The sequence below is a fragment of the Rousettus aegyptiacus genome, unplaced genomic scaffold (assembly GCF_014176215.1).
Source record: "Rousettus aegyptiacus isolate mRouAeg1 unplaced genomic scaffold, mRouAeg1.p scaffold_m13_p_8, whole genome shotgun sequence".
Classification (NCBI taxonomy): domain Eukaryota; kingdom Metazoa; phylum Chordata; class Mammalia; order Chiroptera; family Pteropodidae; genus Rousettus; species Rousettus aegyptiacus.
Genome location: NW_023416311.1, coordinates 12,995,156 through 13,015,186, shown reverse-complemented (window position 1 = coordinate 13,015,186; position 20,031 = coordinate 12,995,156). Strand labels below are relative to the sequence as shown.

Sequence of the window (20,031 nt, the reverse complement as noted above, 5' to 3'; positions counted from 1 at the left end):
CATGTTCCGGCCCTTGATCACAACCACAGGTCTTCCCTTTTGGGGTTAATTCTGCCTCGGTGGGTGTGCACAGGAGCAGGCAGGAGCAGGAGGCAGGAGCCTCGGAATGTCTGGAATGTAGAGGAGTGCACACCTCTCTGGGAACCAGCCTCCTCCCTTCCAGGGAGGGGGCCTGGCCTCCTGCTGGCCATGGTCCCCTTCTCCTGGGCACCGCCTGCCTCCAGGGCTTGAGTGGCTCCCTAGAAATCTCCAGGTCTGGTGGGAGGCTCACCTTGAGTGCTGGGTGGCCCCTAGTCTCCACCTTCTTTAAACACTGCCTGGCTGAGACAGCGGAAGCTTGTCACTCTCGGACACCTGTGCTGTCCCCGACACAAAGGAACACACAGTAGGCACTCAGGAAATGAATGCCGAATATGAACAACTAGACACTGAGGGCACCTATAAGGTGCTTATCGCCTGCTCAGCCCTTTCATGCCTTCCTTATCCATTGAAATCTCACAGTCCTAGGAGGTAGGAGCCCTGTAGTTACTGGTGCACTTTCTTAATCCTGCCTAGTAGGCTATAAACTTTTAGACAATAAGGACAATACATCTTTTGGAGGAGCCCTTCTGTAGCCCTTAATTCCAGGCCTTGCATAGGCTTGGGGCTCGATGAATAGGTGTTTGAGTTGAACAGATGTTTTTCTAGCACATCAGTTCTGGTCTCCCATTTTCGAGACGAAGAGAACTGAGGCTCGGAGGGGTGAAGGAACCTGCCCAAGATCGCTCAGCTGGGAAACAGCAGCGCCAGGATTTGTACAGGCTTAAGAGTCACTTCCTCAGAACAACAACAAAAAAACACATCGATACCAACCCACAGAAAGAGAGAGAGACACTGGGGAGATGTGGAGAGACGGACGGTGGAGCAAGGTGTTGTTCACCACCCAGGGGAGGCACAGCGATTCACATCATGTTAACATCTTTGTCAGTACAATTAATCCCAGTGGTTGGGTAACAATCAGGGGCGATAACTGAGGCTGAGTCATTCTTCTAAGATGCCACCATGAGGGGCTCCCAGCCTTTCCCTCTAGGCAGGCCTCCGGGGGAGGAAGCGGGCGAAGCGGGGAAGGAACCCACCTCCTTGGGCCGCACCCTACCTCGATCTTGACACGTGTTCAACTTCCATCCTCAGAACAACGCGCTGAGGTCGGTGCTGATGCTGAGGTCGGTACTATCATCACGCCCACTGTGGATGGAGCCTGGGAGAAGGGGCAACTTGCCCGGGGCCACAGGGGTTAGCAAGTGTGTGTGCTGGTGACTGCTGCCACCCCAGCTGGTTCTCTAGTCAATATTTTCAGATATTCAATTACTGCTGAATATCCCCGCCCCGCCCAACTCCCTGTCATATCTCCACTCCCCTTACAGGCCCTGGGCACAGGCTCTTCTCTATTACCAAGCCCCTGCGGACAAAGTTACTGAAGTCGTGTTATAAAAGTCTGTTCAATGTAAACCTATTTACTGAGCCTCGAGTCTCTGCAAGGCCTGGAATTAAGGGCTACAGAAGGGCTCCTCCAAAAGATGAGCAAGTCTTTACTGTCCAAAGGCAGGATTAAGAAAAGCAGCCCACAACTATAATTACAAAGATTCGGATCACCTAGGTCAGAGTATTTCCACCTGCTCTGCCCATTCAGACCTTACATCCTAATTTTATTTGTGAAAATATAGCCCAGTCCACTAAAATGCAGGAAAAGAACACAAGGGAAACAAAGAGAAAGCATGATAAATAGGAAATACAAGACAATACTGTGGGAGCAGGTCCGAACGCCTCAGTCATAGTAATAAACGTGCGTGAGTTAAACTCGCCTGTTAGAAGATAAAGACTCTCACATGAAATCAGAGAGTCTATAATATCAAATAAAACAAAATATAAATACAAAAACAAAAATAAAACAAATATAAAAATAAAACAAAAGTCGGCTCTAGGCCATTTTACAAGACACATACCTGAAACAGAATGATATGGAAAGGTTCGAAATAAAATAGAGTGAGACAGACTGGGCAGCTGCGCTGAACGGGGAAAACAAGGCGCACGTAACTCTAAGATAAGATGGGGAGAGGCCGTGGGGGGAAATGTGTGGTTCGCATCCCTAGCTGCACATCAAAAGACTGAGGTCTGGGCCCCGCCCCAGAGATTCTGACTTAACTGGTCTTCAGCAGGGCCTGGCCATTGCCTTTAAAGCTCCTCAGATGATTCTAATGTTTAGCCAGGGCTGGAAACCAGCCACAGCAATGTGTTATGGGACTCGGAGAGCACAGGGAGGAAGAATCCTAGATCTCTGCAGGAAGGAAGTCTTGAAAGAAAGCAGTACACAGGAAGCGCCCAATAAATACCAGGTTGATTGGTCAACTGACTGATACTCTCCCTACCAGAAACTTCTATGGTAATTAGGCAGTAAATTCCTCCACGCCCAGCTATGAGTTCTGGGGAAGTAGATCCTAAACTGAGGGTTGTTGGTGTAGTAACTCCGGCTCCCTTTCATGGCCTAATCTGTTTCCACCTAGAGAAGGCCGCCCCACCTCCGGGCCCATGTCAGGCGTGTGCTTTTGGGCTCCTGTTACAGACACACACAGACATTCAAGCCGTTTTGGATAATATCAGGGTGTGTCTTGAAGATTTCTGCATGGTTTAAACGGGGCTCAAGCTGAACACGGCACCTCTGGGTGACAGGACAGCATTCTGGGTTTAAGACCCTGGCATCCATTTATTAAGCACCCACTACATGCGTGATGATTTACACTTGTCATCTCCAGTCCTGTCCACAATCCCACATGCTCCAGTTCGCAGATTCAAAACAGACCTTCCGCCAGTGTTTACGGAGCACCTACTCTGGGCCAGGCACCATGCGGGGGCGGGGGTGGGGGCGGGGGCAGGGGAGGGGGAGGTTGGGAGCAACCACACAGCACACAAAGTGAAGCCCACACTCCAGCAATAAGGAGCAAAAACCAGAGAGGGGCAGGAATGTGGCCATGGCACAGCTGACAAGCGGCATCGCTGGGCCCGGAAGACGGGCTCTCAGCTCCCAAACCCAGGCTCTTCCTACTCTGCCCACCTTGTCCCCCGCCCCTGCCCATGCACCTCAGCTTCCCCCCTCAGTAACATGGGGGTTTGGTTACCCGTTTTGCAGTTGGGAAGAGTCAAGCTCCTTTTCTGGAGCCATGGGACCCAGGTGGCGCAGACTTAGAATCCTTCCTCATCCTTCAACCGAAACCAAAAAGTCCCCACATCTTGGATGGAGAAACCCTTAAAAGGTGTGAGTCTGAAATCTGAGCCCAGGAAGCTGGGGCAACAAAGAATCCTGCACCCTACTGTTTCCTGCAGTTTCCTGCAGCTCCCAGTCTTCCAGGGTCAGCAGGCAGTGAGTGGGTGGGGCTGCCGGCCAGCCAGCCGCCTGATGTGCACTTAGGATCACAAGACAAAACTCCTCTCCCCAGGAAAGGACTGACTGGTGTATAGCTGGGGCACCCCACCAGCTGGCCTGCCTGCTACCACCTCAAAATGCCCAGGGCAGAGCATGCGAGAGTCCTCGGACACGTTACTGAAACTCTGAGCCTCACCTGGAAGAGGGATGAGGGAAATATTATGTAAGAAAGAAAACAATTATAACTGAGGGCGGTTGTTCCCAGCTAGGACTCAACCCTAGAGCCTCTTATATGTTCACACCTTTCCCTGTTCCGCTCCCCACACCCAGCATTTCCATTTGTCTCCCCATCCAGAACCTTCCTGTTTACCCTCCACTCTTGCTTCCCAGGCCTTTGCGTACCGTCCCCTCCTTATGCCGCCTTCTCTTCTTTGCCTAGATCCTTTCTCTTCCTATTGACTGGACGCTGAGATGCAGGACACGGGCTGTGCCCACCCCCCCCCACCCCCCGGCTCTCACCCATGCTGTTCCGGCTGCCAGCTCTCCTTGTCCATCCCACCCCTCACTTGAAAAAAACTTCAAAACGCGTGACTTAACGCAAGCATGCAGAAAAGTCCTGAAGAGACTCCTACCGCCACTATTTAGCTGATGTTGCCATGTTGCTATATTCGCTTCAGATTTTGTTTAAAAAGAAATAAATTCGTACATTATCCCTTAGCCCTTTCCTCAGGGGTAGTGTAATTGTGGAGCTGCTGGTTTCTTCCGAAGCCTGTTCTATACTTTCAAAACATACCCATGTCTGTGTCCAGAAACATTATATGGAATTGAGTGATATGTATTTTTTTTTAATGTACACAAAGGTACTCCATTAATGTGCTTTGATCTTGCAACATGAGGCCTTTTCAGGTTTATGCACGTGGATGCACACCTCGCCGTCTCATGCTCCTCCGTGCTTTCTCTTCTGGTCCTAGATGCCCCCTCCTCCAGAAGCCCACCGGGCTGGCTCAGGGCCGCTTTGCCTCCACTACCTCAGCTTATCACCCTGCACTGTTGCCATCTATTTACTGAGCTCATGGAAGGGGACCGGATGGGGGCAGTGGGGACTCTCTGCTCTGGCCCTCACATTCCTGTCTACAGATAAAAACCCAGCTCCACCTTCTTGGTCAGGGTGTGTGTATGGTGTGTTTGTCACTGCAAGATGTTTAAGGAGGGAGAGAGTCTTAGCAAGTTGTCCCCATGGCTCACCCTCATTCATTCATTCAGCACATGGGCCACACAAACCAGTCTCTTGGGGAGACGGGTATTCACCCCCATCTGGCCACCACACACAGTCCAATGGCTGCTGAGATAAGAGCCACAAAGAAGATGGGGAGACGACAGAGGAGGTGGGTCTGCCCCAGCAGAGAAGTGAGGGAGCGCTTCCTTGAGGAGCAGCAGTGAACCACGGAAGAGGAAGAGGAAGCAAGCGGAGAGCTGTGGGAAGAGCATTCCAGGCACGGAACGGTGTGGGCAAAGGCCAAGTGGCTGGATGCAGTGTGGAAAGGTGAGGATGGACGGCCTGCATCCGTCTTGTGCAGGACAGCAGCTCCCAGGACCTGAGAGCAAAGGGAAGCCTGGGGCGGGGCTTAAAGTGGCAGGGGGACAGAATGAGATTTTCATCTTGCAAAGAGCTCCTTGGCTGCCATGAGGCGAGAACTGGGGTGTTAGGGTGGAAGCAGGAGCTGTGAAGAGGCTACTGCAATGCCTAGGCAAGAGAGGCTAGGCTGGTGGCCCAGCTCTAGAGGCAGGGAGAAGTAGGGGAAGGGCGGGGCTCGACCTGCAGACAGCAAGGGGTACCAGGGGCCTCTCTCCCCAGGCTCGGGAGGCTGTAACACAGAAGACAAACCAAAAGCAGAAAGAACAAAGACCAGAAGCGATTTCCCTCTTCCCACTCCACAGACAGGCTGCAGCAGGCCAGGGCAGGCCGCCTGGGATGGTGGCAGGCTGTGGTGACACGTGAGAATCCTGGGTCCTCCTCCCTTGACAGGGAACCTTGGAAATGCTCTCAAAGGCAGCTTCTTCCCCAGCCCCCAGGACCCTCCTGACGTCCCTCCCCCTTCTTAGATGTGCATTGAGTTTAGCCTCTCTCCCCCAACTCCCTGTCCCCAGATGACTGCCCCTGACGATGCCTGAAATGCCACCTTTAGCAGTCATCCTTATAGGTTCGGCTGGTTCTGTTCTGAATCTACTTCATCAGGTCTCATTCTCTCTGCCAAGAGAAGGACTAGGCAAGTGAGGGCAAAGCCAGAGAGAGAAGAGGCTGGGAAGGGTTTCTGGGGCAGAATCAGAGAATACAAAAGCCAATGACTCTACTATCTGGCCCAGGGCAGTCCCTAGACAGCTGCCACTAGCCGCAGGTCCTGGTGGGGAGACTTACTTTCCCTACTCAGGAGCCCCTGGGCCCCTAGAATCAGCCATTTGTGAGCTGTGAGCCCAAGGTGAATGTCTTTACTCTTGGCCTCAGTGTTACTCTCTATGAAATAGGAGACATCATCACCAATGGCAGGCACGGTGCCCGAATGAGATGCTGTAACATCCATGGCTGTGCCAGGCACACAGTAGGTACTTGAGAAATGGCTGTGCAGATCACTTAAGTCCAATCACCCATGTGGCTGGAGGTGGGCTTTGCTGACAGGGAAAGCCTCCCTGTCAAATCCTTCAGGCTTTCCAGCTGTCATTAATAAATGTGTGCATGTGTATCTGTCTCTCCACGTATCTGCCTAAGGGGATCCACGTGAGCGTTGGGATGGATGGGTGAGAGTCAGCTGACTCCATGCCCTAACCAGGCTGCAGCCTCCACAGCTGGAAGGAGACCAGCTGCCTGGGCTTAGCAGTGTGTGATTACAAGCATTGGCTGCTATGGTTCACCAGGCATTCACTGTGAGCCAGGTCTGGGGCTGGGATCATCATGTACATTTTCTCTCTTGATCCAACCAGCGACCTTGCCAGTTGGGGGGCTGCTATCATTGCTCCCATTTCACAGATGAGGAGACTGAGATGTTAAATGACCTGCCCACACAGCTCAGGAGAGGCAGAGATGGGGCTCGAACTCACACCTGGCTATATCAAACTCTGTGCTCATAAACACCAAGAGGCTCGGGGTACCCTAGCCAGCTTCCAGGAGGGCACGTGGCCCTTTCACCACCTCCAAAGCCTTGGACCTGCCTCCTATGCCAGCTCTCCCCCTCATGACTGGGTTATTCTTACAGCACTCTACCCAGGTGAGGTCGGGAGGCCAGGCCAGGCTGCTGGGTGCTCACTGGGACCCAGGTCTGGGTGGAAGAGAAAGATTAGTCCCATTTTACAGTTGGCAAAGATTAGGCTCAGTGAGGCCAAACAGGCAGAATTCAGTCTAACTCCAGAGCTAGATGTTAAACACCCACCTCTTCCTCAAGACAGGTTGGACATTTTCCCAGGAAAGTCCTCCCTGATTTCTCAGGTCTCTGCCCTGACAGCTCTCACTTCAGACCAGATAGGAAGCACCAGAGCCGCTGGGCTGGAGACATCCATCCAGTCCTATGTTCTGCTGGGGACAGCTGCCTCCACCTGGTTCCCTCTGCTTGTGAGATGTGATTAAGCATAACTCCATCAAGTGCAGGGAGATTGTCCTCCACATCCACCCCATCCCCCTGGAATGGCACCCCGGAGTTGTGCAGTGCATAACCTGTCCATTGGCATCCAGGCCAGGCACATAGTAGGTGCCTTATCTGCATTTGTTCGATAGTTATATTTGTTATAACTGCCATGGATTGAGGCTTCCTATAATTCTTAACCCTTTCCTGCTTTACTTCATTTAATCCTCACACCAACCATATCACCAGGCAGGTACTATGCTTGTGCCCATTCTACAGGTGAGAAAACAGAGGCACAGAGAGGCCAACCAGCTCACCCCGGGTAGCACCGCCAAGAAGTAAAGGCTGGCTGGGGCTGTGCTTTTAGTCACAGAGCAGGAGGGTAGAAGTCAGTCCCTTCCTACCCTCCCCACTTGGCTGGACGCTGTCTTCAGTGACCTGCACTATCAGGCCTGACCCTGTCATTAGCTCAGGTGTGAACCTCAGCTCCAACACCTGTCATTAGGAACCAGGGAGATGGGAGCAGCGAGGTTCACACCCTGTCCAGGCCCTCTCCAGTTTCAGCTGCTAAAAGCTGACAAACAGGGAGGGGTGGTTTTCTCTGTGGGGTGCTCTGTTCACTAATTCACATTTGTGCAGCCCAAAGCTGTGACTGCCTGGGTGTGAAGGTCACAACTCCTAGGTCCCCTCAACTGGGGCAGTGACGCTGACCCTCTGTCTGGGTACCTCCTATGTGCTAGGGGCAGTCTCTCTGTTGTCATATTTTACTCCTCTGAGCAACCCCATGGAGGGGATATTAACACCGCCCCTGCTTTGCAGATGAGGAAACTGAGGCTGAGGTTCCCTGACTTACCCACGGCAGATGTGGTAGAGCCAGGATCAGAAACAAGACATTCTGCCCCAGGGCCTGAGCTCCTACCCAGCACGCCATGCTGAATCTCTCTGGCAAACCCACCTTCCCCCAGACAATGAAGAAGACCCCTAGAAACTCAGGGTGAAAGAATAACTTGGGGATCAGTGCCCCACAACCTGTGACATCTTAGAGCTACAAGTTCAGGGCTAGGAACTGAGTAACACTCAAAAGATTCTTGAGATAATGGAGAAAGACCCTGTCCCCCACCTGTCCCTCACCTCACAATCTGGTCCATGAACTTGGCCTTACAAAGGGAAATGGGCAGAGGGGTGCACTGGGCTGATGAGGCCACACAGGGAAGCGCCTGGCACCTACTCAAGGCTGTGACTATGTGAGGTGATGGGAGGTCAAAGGAAGGGTCTCTCATTCCACCCTGGGGAGAAAAACCAGGAAGGCTTCCTGGAGGAAGTCACCTCTAAGCTGAGATCTGGGATCAATCAGATCAGTCAGTCAGCCAAGGGCAGAGGGTGGCTGGCTGCCTTGGACCAGGAGCATGGAGAGGGGCAGGACCCTATTCCCTTGTAACATGAAGCCCTTGGAGTCCCTGCAACTATAAGGGATGGGAATTCTTCCTTTCTTCCTATCCTCTGCCAGGAAGGCTGAGTCCCTCTCAGCTTGTCCAGGTTCATTATAACCTTTTGTTAGGTCCAAGCCCAGGCCTTGGGGGACTGGATGCAGGGCGAGGCTTGGCCCATCTCCTGGTGTGTGGGTGTGTGCCTGTGTGAAGGATTGAGGGGCCCAAGTCTTGGTGGGGGGAGAACAGTACAGTCCTCTGTGATTGGCATAGAGAATGCAATTGTGCAATGCCCAAGAGAGAACAGCTCAGGGACTGGACGAGACCCCAGCAGCTGGATTTGAGAGCCAGCTGGACTCAGCCACAGAGGAACTGTGTGCAGAGCCCTGCCCCATCTCTAGGATTGTGAAAGACCAGGGAGGCTGGTGGGAAGGGGGTGGATAGCCCCTGAGGAAAGGGGCAGAAATGCCTCTGAGCTTGAAACAGCCCAAAGGAGAGAGGTGGGGGCAAGGGGTCACCCAGCAGTGGGATTTTTGAAAGGGCTGGACCTCAAGGGAATGAAGTGCCCATATGCCCTACACCAACACCCAGGCCCCAAGCACCTGTCAGACAGGTCTGCCTGGGCTGGACCACACGGGCGTGGTGGGAGCCCTGTCCAGAGTCTCCTCGTCTTCACCTGGGGCCTGAGAGGAAGTCAAGAGCTGCTCAGGGGTGAGGGAGGGGCTCACAGTGAGGACACCTTAGGGTGGATACCCAGACAAATGGGCTGTGCAATTCTGAGTCCTCCCCCACCCCCACCTACCTGAAACCCTTGTGGGGAGAAATTTGGTGAAGGTATTCCTAAATAGGAGCCCCACCCCATTTTCCCTAGAGAGGAGACAGGCAGGGGCCGAAGTCCTGCCCCCTCCTTCAATCTCAGCATCTCCACGAGGCTCCCCTAAACCGGTTATTAAGTGAATACATTAGGCTTATCAAAACGGACGTGGGCTGCCTTCTCAAAGCAAACATATCAAGACATGTCATTCCCTTCCGCCGCCCTGGGAACCCGGGGCTCAAAGACGCTGCCAGTTTCGGGGCTGGTGGGGGGAGGGCCACACCCCTAAAAACCTTGCAGCCAGAAGGAGGTCGGACGCCGCCCAACCGCAGCTCAGACCTAGGTGCCTCAGCCTGTGCCACCCCCCATCCCGCCCCACTCAATCGACCCTGCACCCACCGGTTCCTCACAGCGAGGCTCGAGCACAGGGTGGCAGGTGCCAGAAAGCATTGCAGCAGGTGACATCCCCCACTCAATGCGCCTTCCCCAACCCATCCCATCCCTAGCCTCCCCAAAGTAAGCAAAACCTGCGCGCTCTCCAAGAAACGCCCCCCCACACACACACACATACCCGCTCAATTTTCCTGCCCCCGTTCGCCCCGAGAAGGTGCTTCCTAGGTCCCCTGCGCCCACCCTCTATCCCCACCTTGGGTGTAGCGTTCTCCGAATACACACTACTCCCAGCGGTTCTTCCCTGCCCAGGAGGTCCCCTGGCGCAAGAGAGACCCTGGGACACGGAGGTCCCCTCTACCTCCAGCTCAGTTTCCCGCCCTCCAGGCGCAAAATCGATGCTCTCTGGTCTCCTAGAACTCTCTGCTGCTGGATACGGTGTTTTCCTTCGGGAGACCCCAGCCCATCCCCATCCCCATCCCCACCACGCTGGGCTTTCCAGTTTAACCGGCCCCGCGTTCGCGCGCGTCACGCACGCCCGGCCCAGTCCTCTGTCCCCTGGGCCTCCCTGGGCCGTGCTTCCCCGGCTCCATGCAGCGCTCAGGGCTCGGCCGTTCCCCCACGCCCCGGGCGGCGCATCCCCACCCAGGGCGCCCCACAGCGCGCGGGTTTCGCCCGGGCGTCCGGGCGCGGCGTGCGGGCGCCTCCTCACCTCCGGGTCTGCACTGCGGGGCTGTATTTGCCTTTGTTTCTCTTCTTGAATAGCGAGTTCATGGTGGCGCTCGGGGTGCGCAGGCGGGCGGGCAGCGGGTCTCGGCTCGGGGCTGGACGCTAAGCCGCGGGCGGGCCCTGCGCGCACCGAGGGGCGGCAGCGGGCGCAGGTGAGTGAACGGCGGCGCGGGAGCCCGAGTGCAGCGCGGCTGGGACGCCGGGTCACTACTCGCGGGGGGCGGGTCGCCCGCCCGCCACGGGCTCTCGGGGCCGCTCCCGGGAAGGTGGTGCTTACCTTCCCGGAGGAGGGGCCACCGGACGGGCGGGGCTTCCAGGCGCTACGGGCGCGCGCCCTAGGCTCGGCCGGAGCGAGTGGGGCACTCGGCCTGGGCTGGGGCGGGGACACGGGGTCTTGTCCCAACACCCCCTTCCCAGCCGAGGCACTCCAATGGCTGGGCAGGCGGGCGGGGGCGCACAGGTCGCTTCCCGGAGCACCCTCAGCCCCACCCTCACCCCCGGGCCTGGCACGCCCCCTGGCTGAGGGCCCTTGCCTGGCTCTCCGTTGCCTCTCCTATTGGCTAACACCCAGGTGGGGCCTCCCCAGGCGGTTGTGACAGAGACCAGAAGGGTCTCTGTGCCCTAGATAGCTAGTGAATTACACTTAGGTGGTAGCAATGTTGATGGCAATTGAAAAAAGGGGACTTTGGAGTGCGCGGCCAGGGTTCAGATCCTGCCGCCACAAATGGTCAGCTAGACTCCTTAGCAGTGCGTCTTAGCTCTCTCAGACTCAGTTCCCTGATTTGTCAAACAGTGATAACCTCCCCCATCCCAAAGGCTTATGAAAAGATTCTTGTAGATAATTTACACAAAACAGTTAGCACAAAGCCTGGCCCAAATGTGCAGGAAGCTTTGCCATTATTATTATCATGCCATCTAGGGCGGACAAAAAATCCTTTGAAACTTTAATAACTCCAGGCTTTGGCATGATAGAACTACTTCATGGCTGGTCATAAAAGCTGGTGGATTTGGATTCAGAATACCCACATTGCACAATTCTGCCAGCCTGTGCCTGATTACTCTGTCCCTCTGTGCCTGGGGTAGATGGGGGACCAGTGTGTGCCCAGGTTACCCTGTGTGCAGTGGAGATGGCTACTGGGGACTGGGGGCTCTGAGCCCAGCTGGGAGGGAGGAGCACACAGTCTCCAGGGGAATGGCCAGAAGGCAGTAAGATGAAGGACAGAAGACTGTTAGGGCTCAGATGAGGGCAATGAGGTCTGCAGGGGAGGGAAGCAGGTACCCCTGCTGGGCATCCAGAGTCCTCATGTGGGTCCCTTTTCCACCTGTTTTTTATTGATAAATTAAGGAGGTTGGTGGGGAAGTGAGTTCCCAAGGGATTACCCTGTCCCAGACCCAGCAGTGTTTGAGAACACCTAGTGTCCTTTGGGCTTTCTCTTGTTTCTGTCACCAAAAGACGATGGTTTCAGTGTTACAGAGACTCTATGAAACCTTATTCTAAATAGGACATCTGTGGGTGGGCTTAAGGGAGTCTGTGAATCCCCCTACAATTACTTTCAAAATGTGTGTCCATATGTGCATTTTTCTGGAGGAGGGTCTATTACTCGCAATAGGTTCATTCATTCACTTACTCAACAAATACTAACACCCTCCCAGCCTTGGCTGCCCAATTCTGCTACATTGATGAGAATAGGGAAAAGCCAAAAAAATAAAAAATAAAAAATAGCAAAGGACCTTTCTCTTGGGGAGGATTTTGGGGAAGATACAGCCATACTAATAATTTTTACAAATTGATGTCCCTTAAGTTACTTTTCAAAAGAATCTGGGAACCTAAAAAGGATACAGGGACCTGCCAGAGCATCAGGATCTCAGGGGAGTTTGTAAACATGCAGATTCTAGGGCCCTGAGCCCTGCAGCTCCTGACTGGGAAGCATGGGGAGGGTCCTAGGAATCTGAACTTCCCCTTGAGAGAAGCCAGGATTGAGGGATCCCAGCTGTGGCACCTCCAGCTGCTCAGGTGGGGAGTCCTTAAACAGACCTTCCTGCCAAATCGAACCCTGTGAACTTGGCTCTGCCTGGCTCCTCACTTGGCCCTCCTCTTCCCAGGTGGGGAGTTTCTCACAAGGCAACTAAAGGCTAGAGCATTTCCCTCCATCTGAAGTGACTTTTCTTCCTAGCTCTGAGGTTAGGATGGGCCTGGAGGGCACCGAGGGACTCACCTCTAGGCAGCCTACACTGGGAGCACATGTCAGGGAGGAGCCAAGTTTTCAGAGCACAAGTGAAGGGCCCACCTGGGACCTACCTGCAGAAGCCTCAACTCAGAATACTGAGGTCAGGTGCCAGAGCAAAGTGCAAGGGAGAGGGTGAGGGAAAGAATTTACGTGTGTACATGCACAGAAAACTTCTGGAAGGATCCATGAGAAGCTGTTAGCCGTGAGTCCCCTGAGGAAGGACAGGAGAGAAATCTGAATTTTCATTGTACATCCTTTTAGAGCATTTGGATTTTATTTTGATTTATTTGAATTTTTAAAAAATTTCTTTTGGTCTTTATTTATATGTGCTCGAATTGCTTTTTCAATGGCTTTTCTCGGTTACTTTACAAACCTCATTTAAAAATGACCCAAGTCTGGCATTCTGTCTTCCCAGAGCTTTCCTGCTGCCTCCTCCCTTTCATTCCCCTCACCCCAACTTCACGCCGCTCTGTCAGCACCCACCATACTCCCTTCTTATCAGATAACGACTGAGAGATACGGTGGATAAGGATTACAGATGATATGCTTTGAGGAAAATAGAACCTGTGCTGAGGAAGGGAGCTGCTCGATACTAACCGGTTGCTAAGACTCTAGAAGCGGAGGTAAAGATACAGCTATAAAACCAGACTGGGTGAGTCTGGAAAGAAGAGCTTTTTCAGGGCTCCAGAGATGGGGAGGGCTGGCAAGCTGGGGAGACCTGGGTTGCAGTAGTCACTCAGTCCCTTTCGGCTGTGTGAATGTAGGCAAGTCATTTTGCCTCTCTGAGCTTCAGTTTTCCTCATCTGTGAAATGGGCACAACTGTAGCATTCCCCTCATAGCGTGATCTCCCGTGTATTAAGCACTTAACAAGCCAACTGGCGGTTAGTGAGGGCTCGACAAATGGGGAGTGTGTTACATCTGTAGCTGGAGGCTCGATGCTTATGGGGTTCAGGGGTACAAGCAATGACGAGAACTCCAAACTGTGTCCAGGCTCTGGACTTCTGCCAATTTCCAAATCTCTTTTCCCCATACCTCCTTAGAAGTTGAAGGTTAGCTTAGGGGAGGGAACCAGACTAGGGACGGAAAGGTAAACAGGCCTCAGCTGCTGAGTAATAGCCATGGCATTGATGATATTAACACCATTTCTCATTTATTCAGGGTGATTCCATGCCAGGCAACATGGCATGTGCCTGACACGCCTCAGCAGATTGTCTCCAAAGACGCCCATGGGGTGAAGCAGAACAGCCCTCCCCACCTGGGAGGAAGCTCTTATCTCCTGTTCTAGGAAAGGCCACTGAGGTCCTGAGAGGTCTGTACCCGCTGGGCTGGTTCCCCGGTCGCCTGCTCCAGCTGGAGCTCTCAAATCCCAGTCCCCAACCCCTCCACCCTCCCAGGCTCCTGCTGACTCAGCTGGGCCCCGCCCAAGAGCTTTGGGGAGAATTAGCAGATTTAGGGAGGAATTTGAGTTGTGCCTCACTGTCCCTCCTCCCTCGTTCTCTAAAAGCTGGGCTCTGAGCTGGTGTGGTATGTGTGTGTATGCACGTGTGTACACACGTGTGCACAACACTCGTCCTGGGCAGTCCGGATGGGGCGGGAGCTGCGTTCTGGCCCTGTGCATCCTCCTGTGGGCAGATGGGATTTGTTTGGTTCCCCTCTTATGCCAAGTGACTCATCCCTCTGTCGACCTGGGATGGGGGTTCAGGGAGGGTGTTTGTTTTCCTGGTGTTTGCTTGATGGTTAACCTCATGGAGATGGCACCCACAGGACCATCCGGTTCCCTGGCAACCAGGCCACTCTCGGTCCCTGAGCCCTGTCTCCTCTCACTGCTGGGACAGAGGACAGACTGCTGGTTCCCAGGAGGCCACCACTTTCCTGAAGGTCACCCACATTCTCCTTGTTTGCTGTCATTGTTTCCCCAGCAGCTGGAGCGTTGCTCACTCACTTGCTGGCTGGCTCTGTGAACCAGTTTGAAACAAGAAGGGCAGCATTCCCCCAGCCCTGGAGAGAGGGAGGGGCGTGTGCAGGTCCTGATGGCCTGTTCCTTACCGTGGAGTCTTCTCCTCCCAGGGCGGGGGCGGGGGCGGGGGCGGGGGCGGGGGCGGGGGCAGGCCTACTCTCCTGTGGGCAGAGTTCTCCCATCTCCAACTGCAGGGCCTCACCCCAATGTGGAGAGCATTTACAAATGCAGATTTCAGGGTCCCCCCCCAAGTTTATGGTGGCAGGGCCCAGGAATCTGTATATTAACAAAGAGCTACCCCCCCCCCCATAATAAAACTGGTGGTTTCTGGGCCACCCTGAGAAGCACAGATGTGAACAGGAAGAGATTCAGCACACATTCAGTCCCTGTGAAGAGCCCATAGGCTGTAGCTTAAAGCCAACCTGAGTTTGAATCCTGGCTCTGCCATGTATCCAGCTGTGTAACCTCAGATAGGTGGCTTAACCTCTCTGAACTTTGGTTTCCCTATCTGTAAAATGGGGAAGAGCCTGTGCATCTGGCATAGATGCATGCCCCTCACCTCCCTGCCCTCCGAGGGACAGGACTGGGCTGGCCCAGCTTCACCCCATGTTTTGTAACACGTATTTACTTTTCTAGTAGAACAATGCAAGGGATGGAAAATCATGCGGGGCCTCCAGCCCAGATGGGCTGACTCACACTCAGAACTGGGCAGGGGGCCTGGTGAGCTCCCCACAGCCCTCTCTGGGGCCAGAGGGGAGGCTGGGCCCTGGCAGCAGGGACCAGAAAGGGTCCATGGTGAGTCACCACTCTGCTTGCCCCTGAGTCATTCATTCCCTAAGAATGTGCCTCGGGTCTACCCTCTGGGGGTGGAGGGCTGGCAGGCTGCCCCATCTGGGCCACCTCCCCAGTGCTTGCCAGGCAGCCCCACCCTGCTGCTCCCCCAGGAAGTCCCTGCTCTGATGACCCCCTGCCAGCCCTCCCTGGATGCAGGTGTGCACCTGGATGGCTGTCTGTTGTCAAAATATTGAAACAGGTCCCCACCAGTGATTGAATAGTGGCTGCTTCAAGCCCCACGGTCCCCTGGCCACCCTGTCCCTTCCCTTCCTCCAGGACCCAGCCCCTGCAGGGTTAAGCCTCAGCTCAGCAGGGGGCTCCTCTAACCCTGCCTCACCCACAGGCTGGAACCCATTCTGACCAGGCCATACTACCCCATCAATCCCTCTTGTAGATCTAGCCCTCATCGTGAACCCTGGACCGCTTTCCAGCACAACCAGCCCCACATCTTTGGACACCTCATTTCAAGCCCATCCCTGGGCCTCTCAGACAAGGGCTGGGAGGGCCCAGCAAGGAGGTCACGCTGTCAGGGCAGAGAGTAGAACTGGGTGGGGCCAGACAGGCTCTGCCAGGCCTCGGATCCCCGCAGGACAGGCTGCCCAACCCAACCCCAAAACTCCTGTCCTCCCCTCAATGCCCAAGCCTACTTCCTCCCACCCCGCCTGCCTCCCAGAGCCCTGCCAGGGCTCACGTCTGCACAGACCGGTGGGGTTACATTTTTAGGGCCAGTGACCAGGATGTGACAGTCCCTGGGGATGGCCCAGGTCAGGAGGTCAAGATCCCATTCTTTCCTGAGCCTGGGGACTTGAGTGATAGATGAGCCAGGTCACAAGGGGCAAAACACAAAATAAAATCAGGTTTTAGCTTGAAGCCAACTTGGATTTGAATCCTGGCTCTGCCATGCATCTAGCTGTATGATCTTCAACAGGTGGCTTAACCTCTCTGAACCTCAGTTTCTCCATCTGTATAACGGGGAAGAGTAAAGGAGCTCAGATGTCAAATCCCAGCTCCTCCATTTCCTAGTTGTGTGACCCTGGAGAAATGTCTTTACCTCTCTGAACCTTGGTTTCTCCACCTGCAAAATGAGGACTATCTGGTACCTGCTCCAAGATACCCATGGGTCTTGAAAGAATTCAGTGAAGGCAGACATGCAGTAAAGACTCCAACAACTGTCATTGAACATTTACTATGTGCTAGGCCCCGTGCTAAGAGCTTGACTTGGGTGGTTGGTACTATGTTTTCTGGCTGTATTGAGGTACGATGGACAGAAATAAAGTGCATGTATTTAAAGTGTACCATCTGATGAGTTTTAACATAAGCAACCAAAAGTGAAATCATCACCATAACGGAGATGAAGGAACTGGCCCCCTTCTTCTCCTCATTTTTCAGATGTGGAAACTGAAGCTCCAAGACATTACATGCCTACTGAAGGCAGTCAGGAGGAGACTCGGGATTTAAACCCTGTAATCTGAGTCAGCAGGGTGTCTGGCACATGGCAGGTGTTCAATGACATTGTTAAATGAATGAATGAGTGAATGAATGAATGAGAGGGTCAGCATACAGTGGTGGTCGCAGGGAAGGTCCCCTGAGGAGAACCAACTAAGGGTAGTAGGTCCTGAGTCAGAATTTTGGTAGAGAGAAGGGGTTCATTCATTCATTCATCAAATTTTTATTGAGCACCTGCTATGGAACAAGTCCTGTTCTAGGCACTCAGGATACATGTCGAGTATAACAGACACAGGTTTCTGTCCTTGGGGAGCTTGCTGCAGAGGACCGGGGTGGGGATGAAGGGACAGCGTAAGTTCAAGGCCACTTATAGATGGATAAGGTACCTGACCGGTGTCACCAACAACAGAGCATCCCTGGCAGACAAAATTGTGGAGCGGGGGCCAGGAACACAGTGAGGAAAGCAGCCAGACCCAGGCTGAGGGTGGTCAGAGCCCTGGTGAGGAAGGAGGGACCCCCCGCTCCCTCATCATGCTCCCTCCTGTGCGTCACTGACATGTCCATGGGAATCAGTCTCCTCGCCCACCCCAGGAGGCGGGCTCCACCTCTTGCCCCCACAATGCCCCCCACATATTCACTTATCCATTTTGGGAGCATCTACTATATTCCTAACCCTGGGGATAGAGCAGCTAACAAGATACGCCCTGCATATTCCCAGTCTGGAAAGCGAAGAGGAGAGAAAAGCAAGCAGACAACCACACTTTTAAGAAATGAAATAACCGATGTGCCCATCAATGGGGGAGTGGCTGATACTTGATGAAACCTCCTGGAAGGGTAGACAGGGGTCAGGAACGTGACAGGAAGGTGGGGGGCAGAGGGGAGGCCTACAGGCCTCACAAGGAAGGAAGCCTGGGGTGTACTGAGTAAAAAAAGGAAGTGGCCCACCATTAGGTATTATATTTTTGCCATTTGTGATTTAAAACAGAGCTGCCCCCATATCTCGGTGACTTTGCCCTCCTGCCTGCCTGCCTCTGTCTGGGTCTACCCTGGCCCTTTGTCTGCTGTCTCTGCTGAGGTCAAACATTCCTGCCTGGGACCTGGGTGGCCAAGCCCCCATGGGCTGCCCTCCCAGGCCATTCTCTGGTCACCAGCTCAGGCTAATCCAGCCTGGGCCCAGGCCTCTAGGACTGATGAGTCAACACCAGTTGGCTCTGGACAAACACCCCCTCCTCCCATCCTGAGGTGCCTATTGCACCCCCGCCCTGCCCAGTCCATCCTGTTCCCCCAAAAGAGCCCGGCTTTTGTTACTCCAGGCCAACTCCAGGGCAGCCCTTTCTAATGGGACTTCCTGCGATGATGAAATAGTCTGCATTTATCTGGGAGGCATTGGCCACATGTGGCTACTGTGCACTTGAAACTAATACAACTAAATTTAGCTAATACAACTAAATTTTTAATTTTTTTTGTTTATATGACATTTATTATTTATATAAATATATGATATGTCCACATTCGTTTAATTAATTTAAATAGCTGCATGTGGCTGGTGGCTATCATGCTGGGCAGCTCCATAGAGTCAGCCTGGGTCTAGGCATGAAGGAGAAGTAGACGCCTGGGACCCTGGCCTCTCCCTGGGGGCAGGGACAGCTTGGGGAGCTGGTCGGGGGGCAGCTCAGGCCTCAGGGACTGTCGGGATGGTTCCCTTGGAGTCTGTCTCATTGACTGGGCTGTGGCTGTCTCTGCCTCCACCCCCTTCCCAGCCCCTTGGTGTGACCCCAGCCTGGTGGGCAGTATCACGGCGTGCGCTGACCTCTCGTTGTTAGAGTGCCCAGCTCCGGCACTGTGTCCGGCTTCCTTCATTCTCCCAGATCTCTAACTGATTGCATTACAGCCCTGCCTCTCCCTCTGCTGGTCCTCACTCCCCAGGCGCTGTTCTGACTCCACACAGCAGCTCCCTGAGGACCTGACCTAGGGTGGGGGGTCGTGTCACATCTAAGCTGCTGAAAGGCAATGGGACATATCCTCCTTCCAATCAGGAGGAGGAGTTAGAGTCTATAGCTGCCCTGGCCTGTCCTTGAATGAGTTTGGATGCAGGAACTTTGCTTTTGAAGTAACCCCAGGACACAGGAGCTGGCATGGGGGAGAGCCTAGGGGTAAGAGGTGGGAGGGGAGGCTAACCAATTCAGGGTGTAGTTGCAAGCTGAGCCTGCAGTGGGCTGATAGTAGCCCCCCAAAAGATAAGTCCAAGTCCTAATACCATGCAACCTGGGAATGTGACCTTATTTGGGAAAAGGGTCTTTACAGATGTAATTAAGGGTCTCAAGATGAGATCATCCTGGATTTAGGGTGGGCCCTGCATCCAACGACAGGTATCCTTATAAGAGAAAGTCAGAGGGAGACCTGAGACACAGAGCCACATGGACAAGAGAAGGCCATGCGACCACTGACGGAGGCAGAGATTGGAGTGACTTGATGTGAGGGCAGAGGAAGAGGCCACAGCCAAGCAACGATTGAGCGCTCTGTGAAAATGCAGAAAACCATGGACTTGTATCCTATAACTGGGTGGCCTGCATGGTAGGAGAATTACCCTCAATAAAGCAGAGTTATCACTTTCCCACACTGTAGCATCTTAAAAGCTACACCCTCAGCAAAGTCCCGTGGAAGATGGTCCCTCCCTCCAAGCTGGAACTATTGACCCCCCCTTTTAAATTTTTTCCAATGTGTTTTTTTTTTAATTATTATAATAAAAAAAAGTATATATGTAAAACAAAACTTAACCATTTTCAGGACGTGGTTCCATAGTGTAGCAGTTAGTACATCTGCTTTACACGCACAAGGTCCTGGGTTCATACCCCAGTGGAGGCACCATCCATAGTCTATGGCCATGCCACCCTGAAAAAGCCCAATGTCTGATCTCAGAAGCTAAGCAGGGTCGGGCCTGGTTAGTACTTGGATGGGAGACCACCTAGGAAGACCAGGTGCTATAGGCATAAATAATAAAAAACAAAAAAAATCCTTACTATTTTCAGTGCACAGTTCAGTGGCACTAAGTACACTTCTATTGTTGTGAGAGCATCACCACCAGAAACTGGAAAAGGCCAAGAAGTGGATTATCCCCTGAGAGATTCCAGGAGCTAATCCCGCCAACACTTGACTTCAGCTTGACTTCAGCCCCGTGAGATTTCTGACCTCCAGAA

The 20,031-nt window shown here is 53.5% G+C and overlaps 1 protein-coding gene and 1 pseudogene across 2 annotated transcripts in view; one reads left to right on the top strand and one right to left on the bottom strand.

The window, feature by feature from the left end:
- PPL (periplakin) overlaps positions 1–10,758 on the bottom strand; it is a 42,830-nt gene extending 32,072 nt beyond the window's left edge. The window contains exon 1 of one of the 2 annotated variants that reach the window (XM_016161152.2): positions 10,352–10,758. In XM_016161152.2, coding sequence (XP_016016638.2) covers positions 10,352–10,413 — 62 coding nt within the window. In that variant the 5' untranslated portion in view covers positions 10,414–10,758. The remainder of the gene's footprint in view (positions 1–10,351) is intronic. The other variant, XM_016161151.2, reaches the window with a different exon arrangement.
- Positions 10,759–19,708: 8,950 nt separating this feature from the next.
- LOC118607497 lies at positions 19,709–19,824 on the top strand (annotated as a pseudogene).
- Positions 19,825–20,031: the final 207 nt, after the last annotated feature.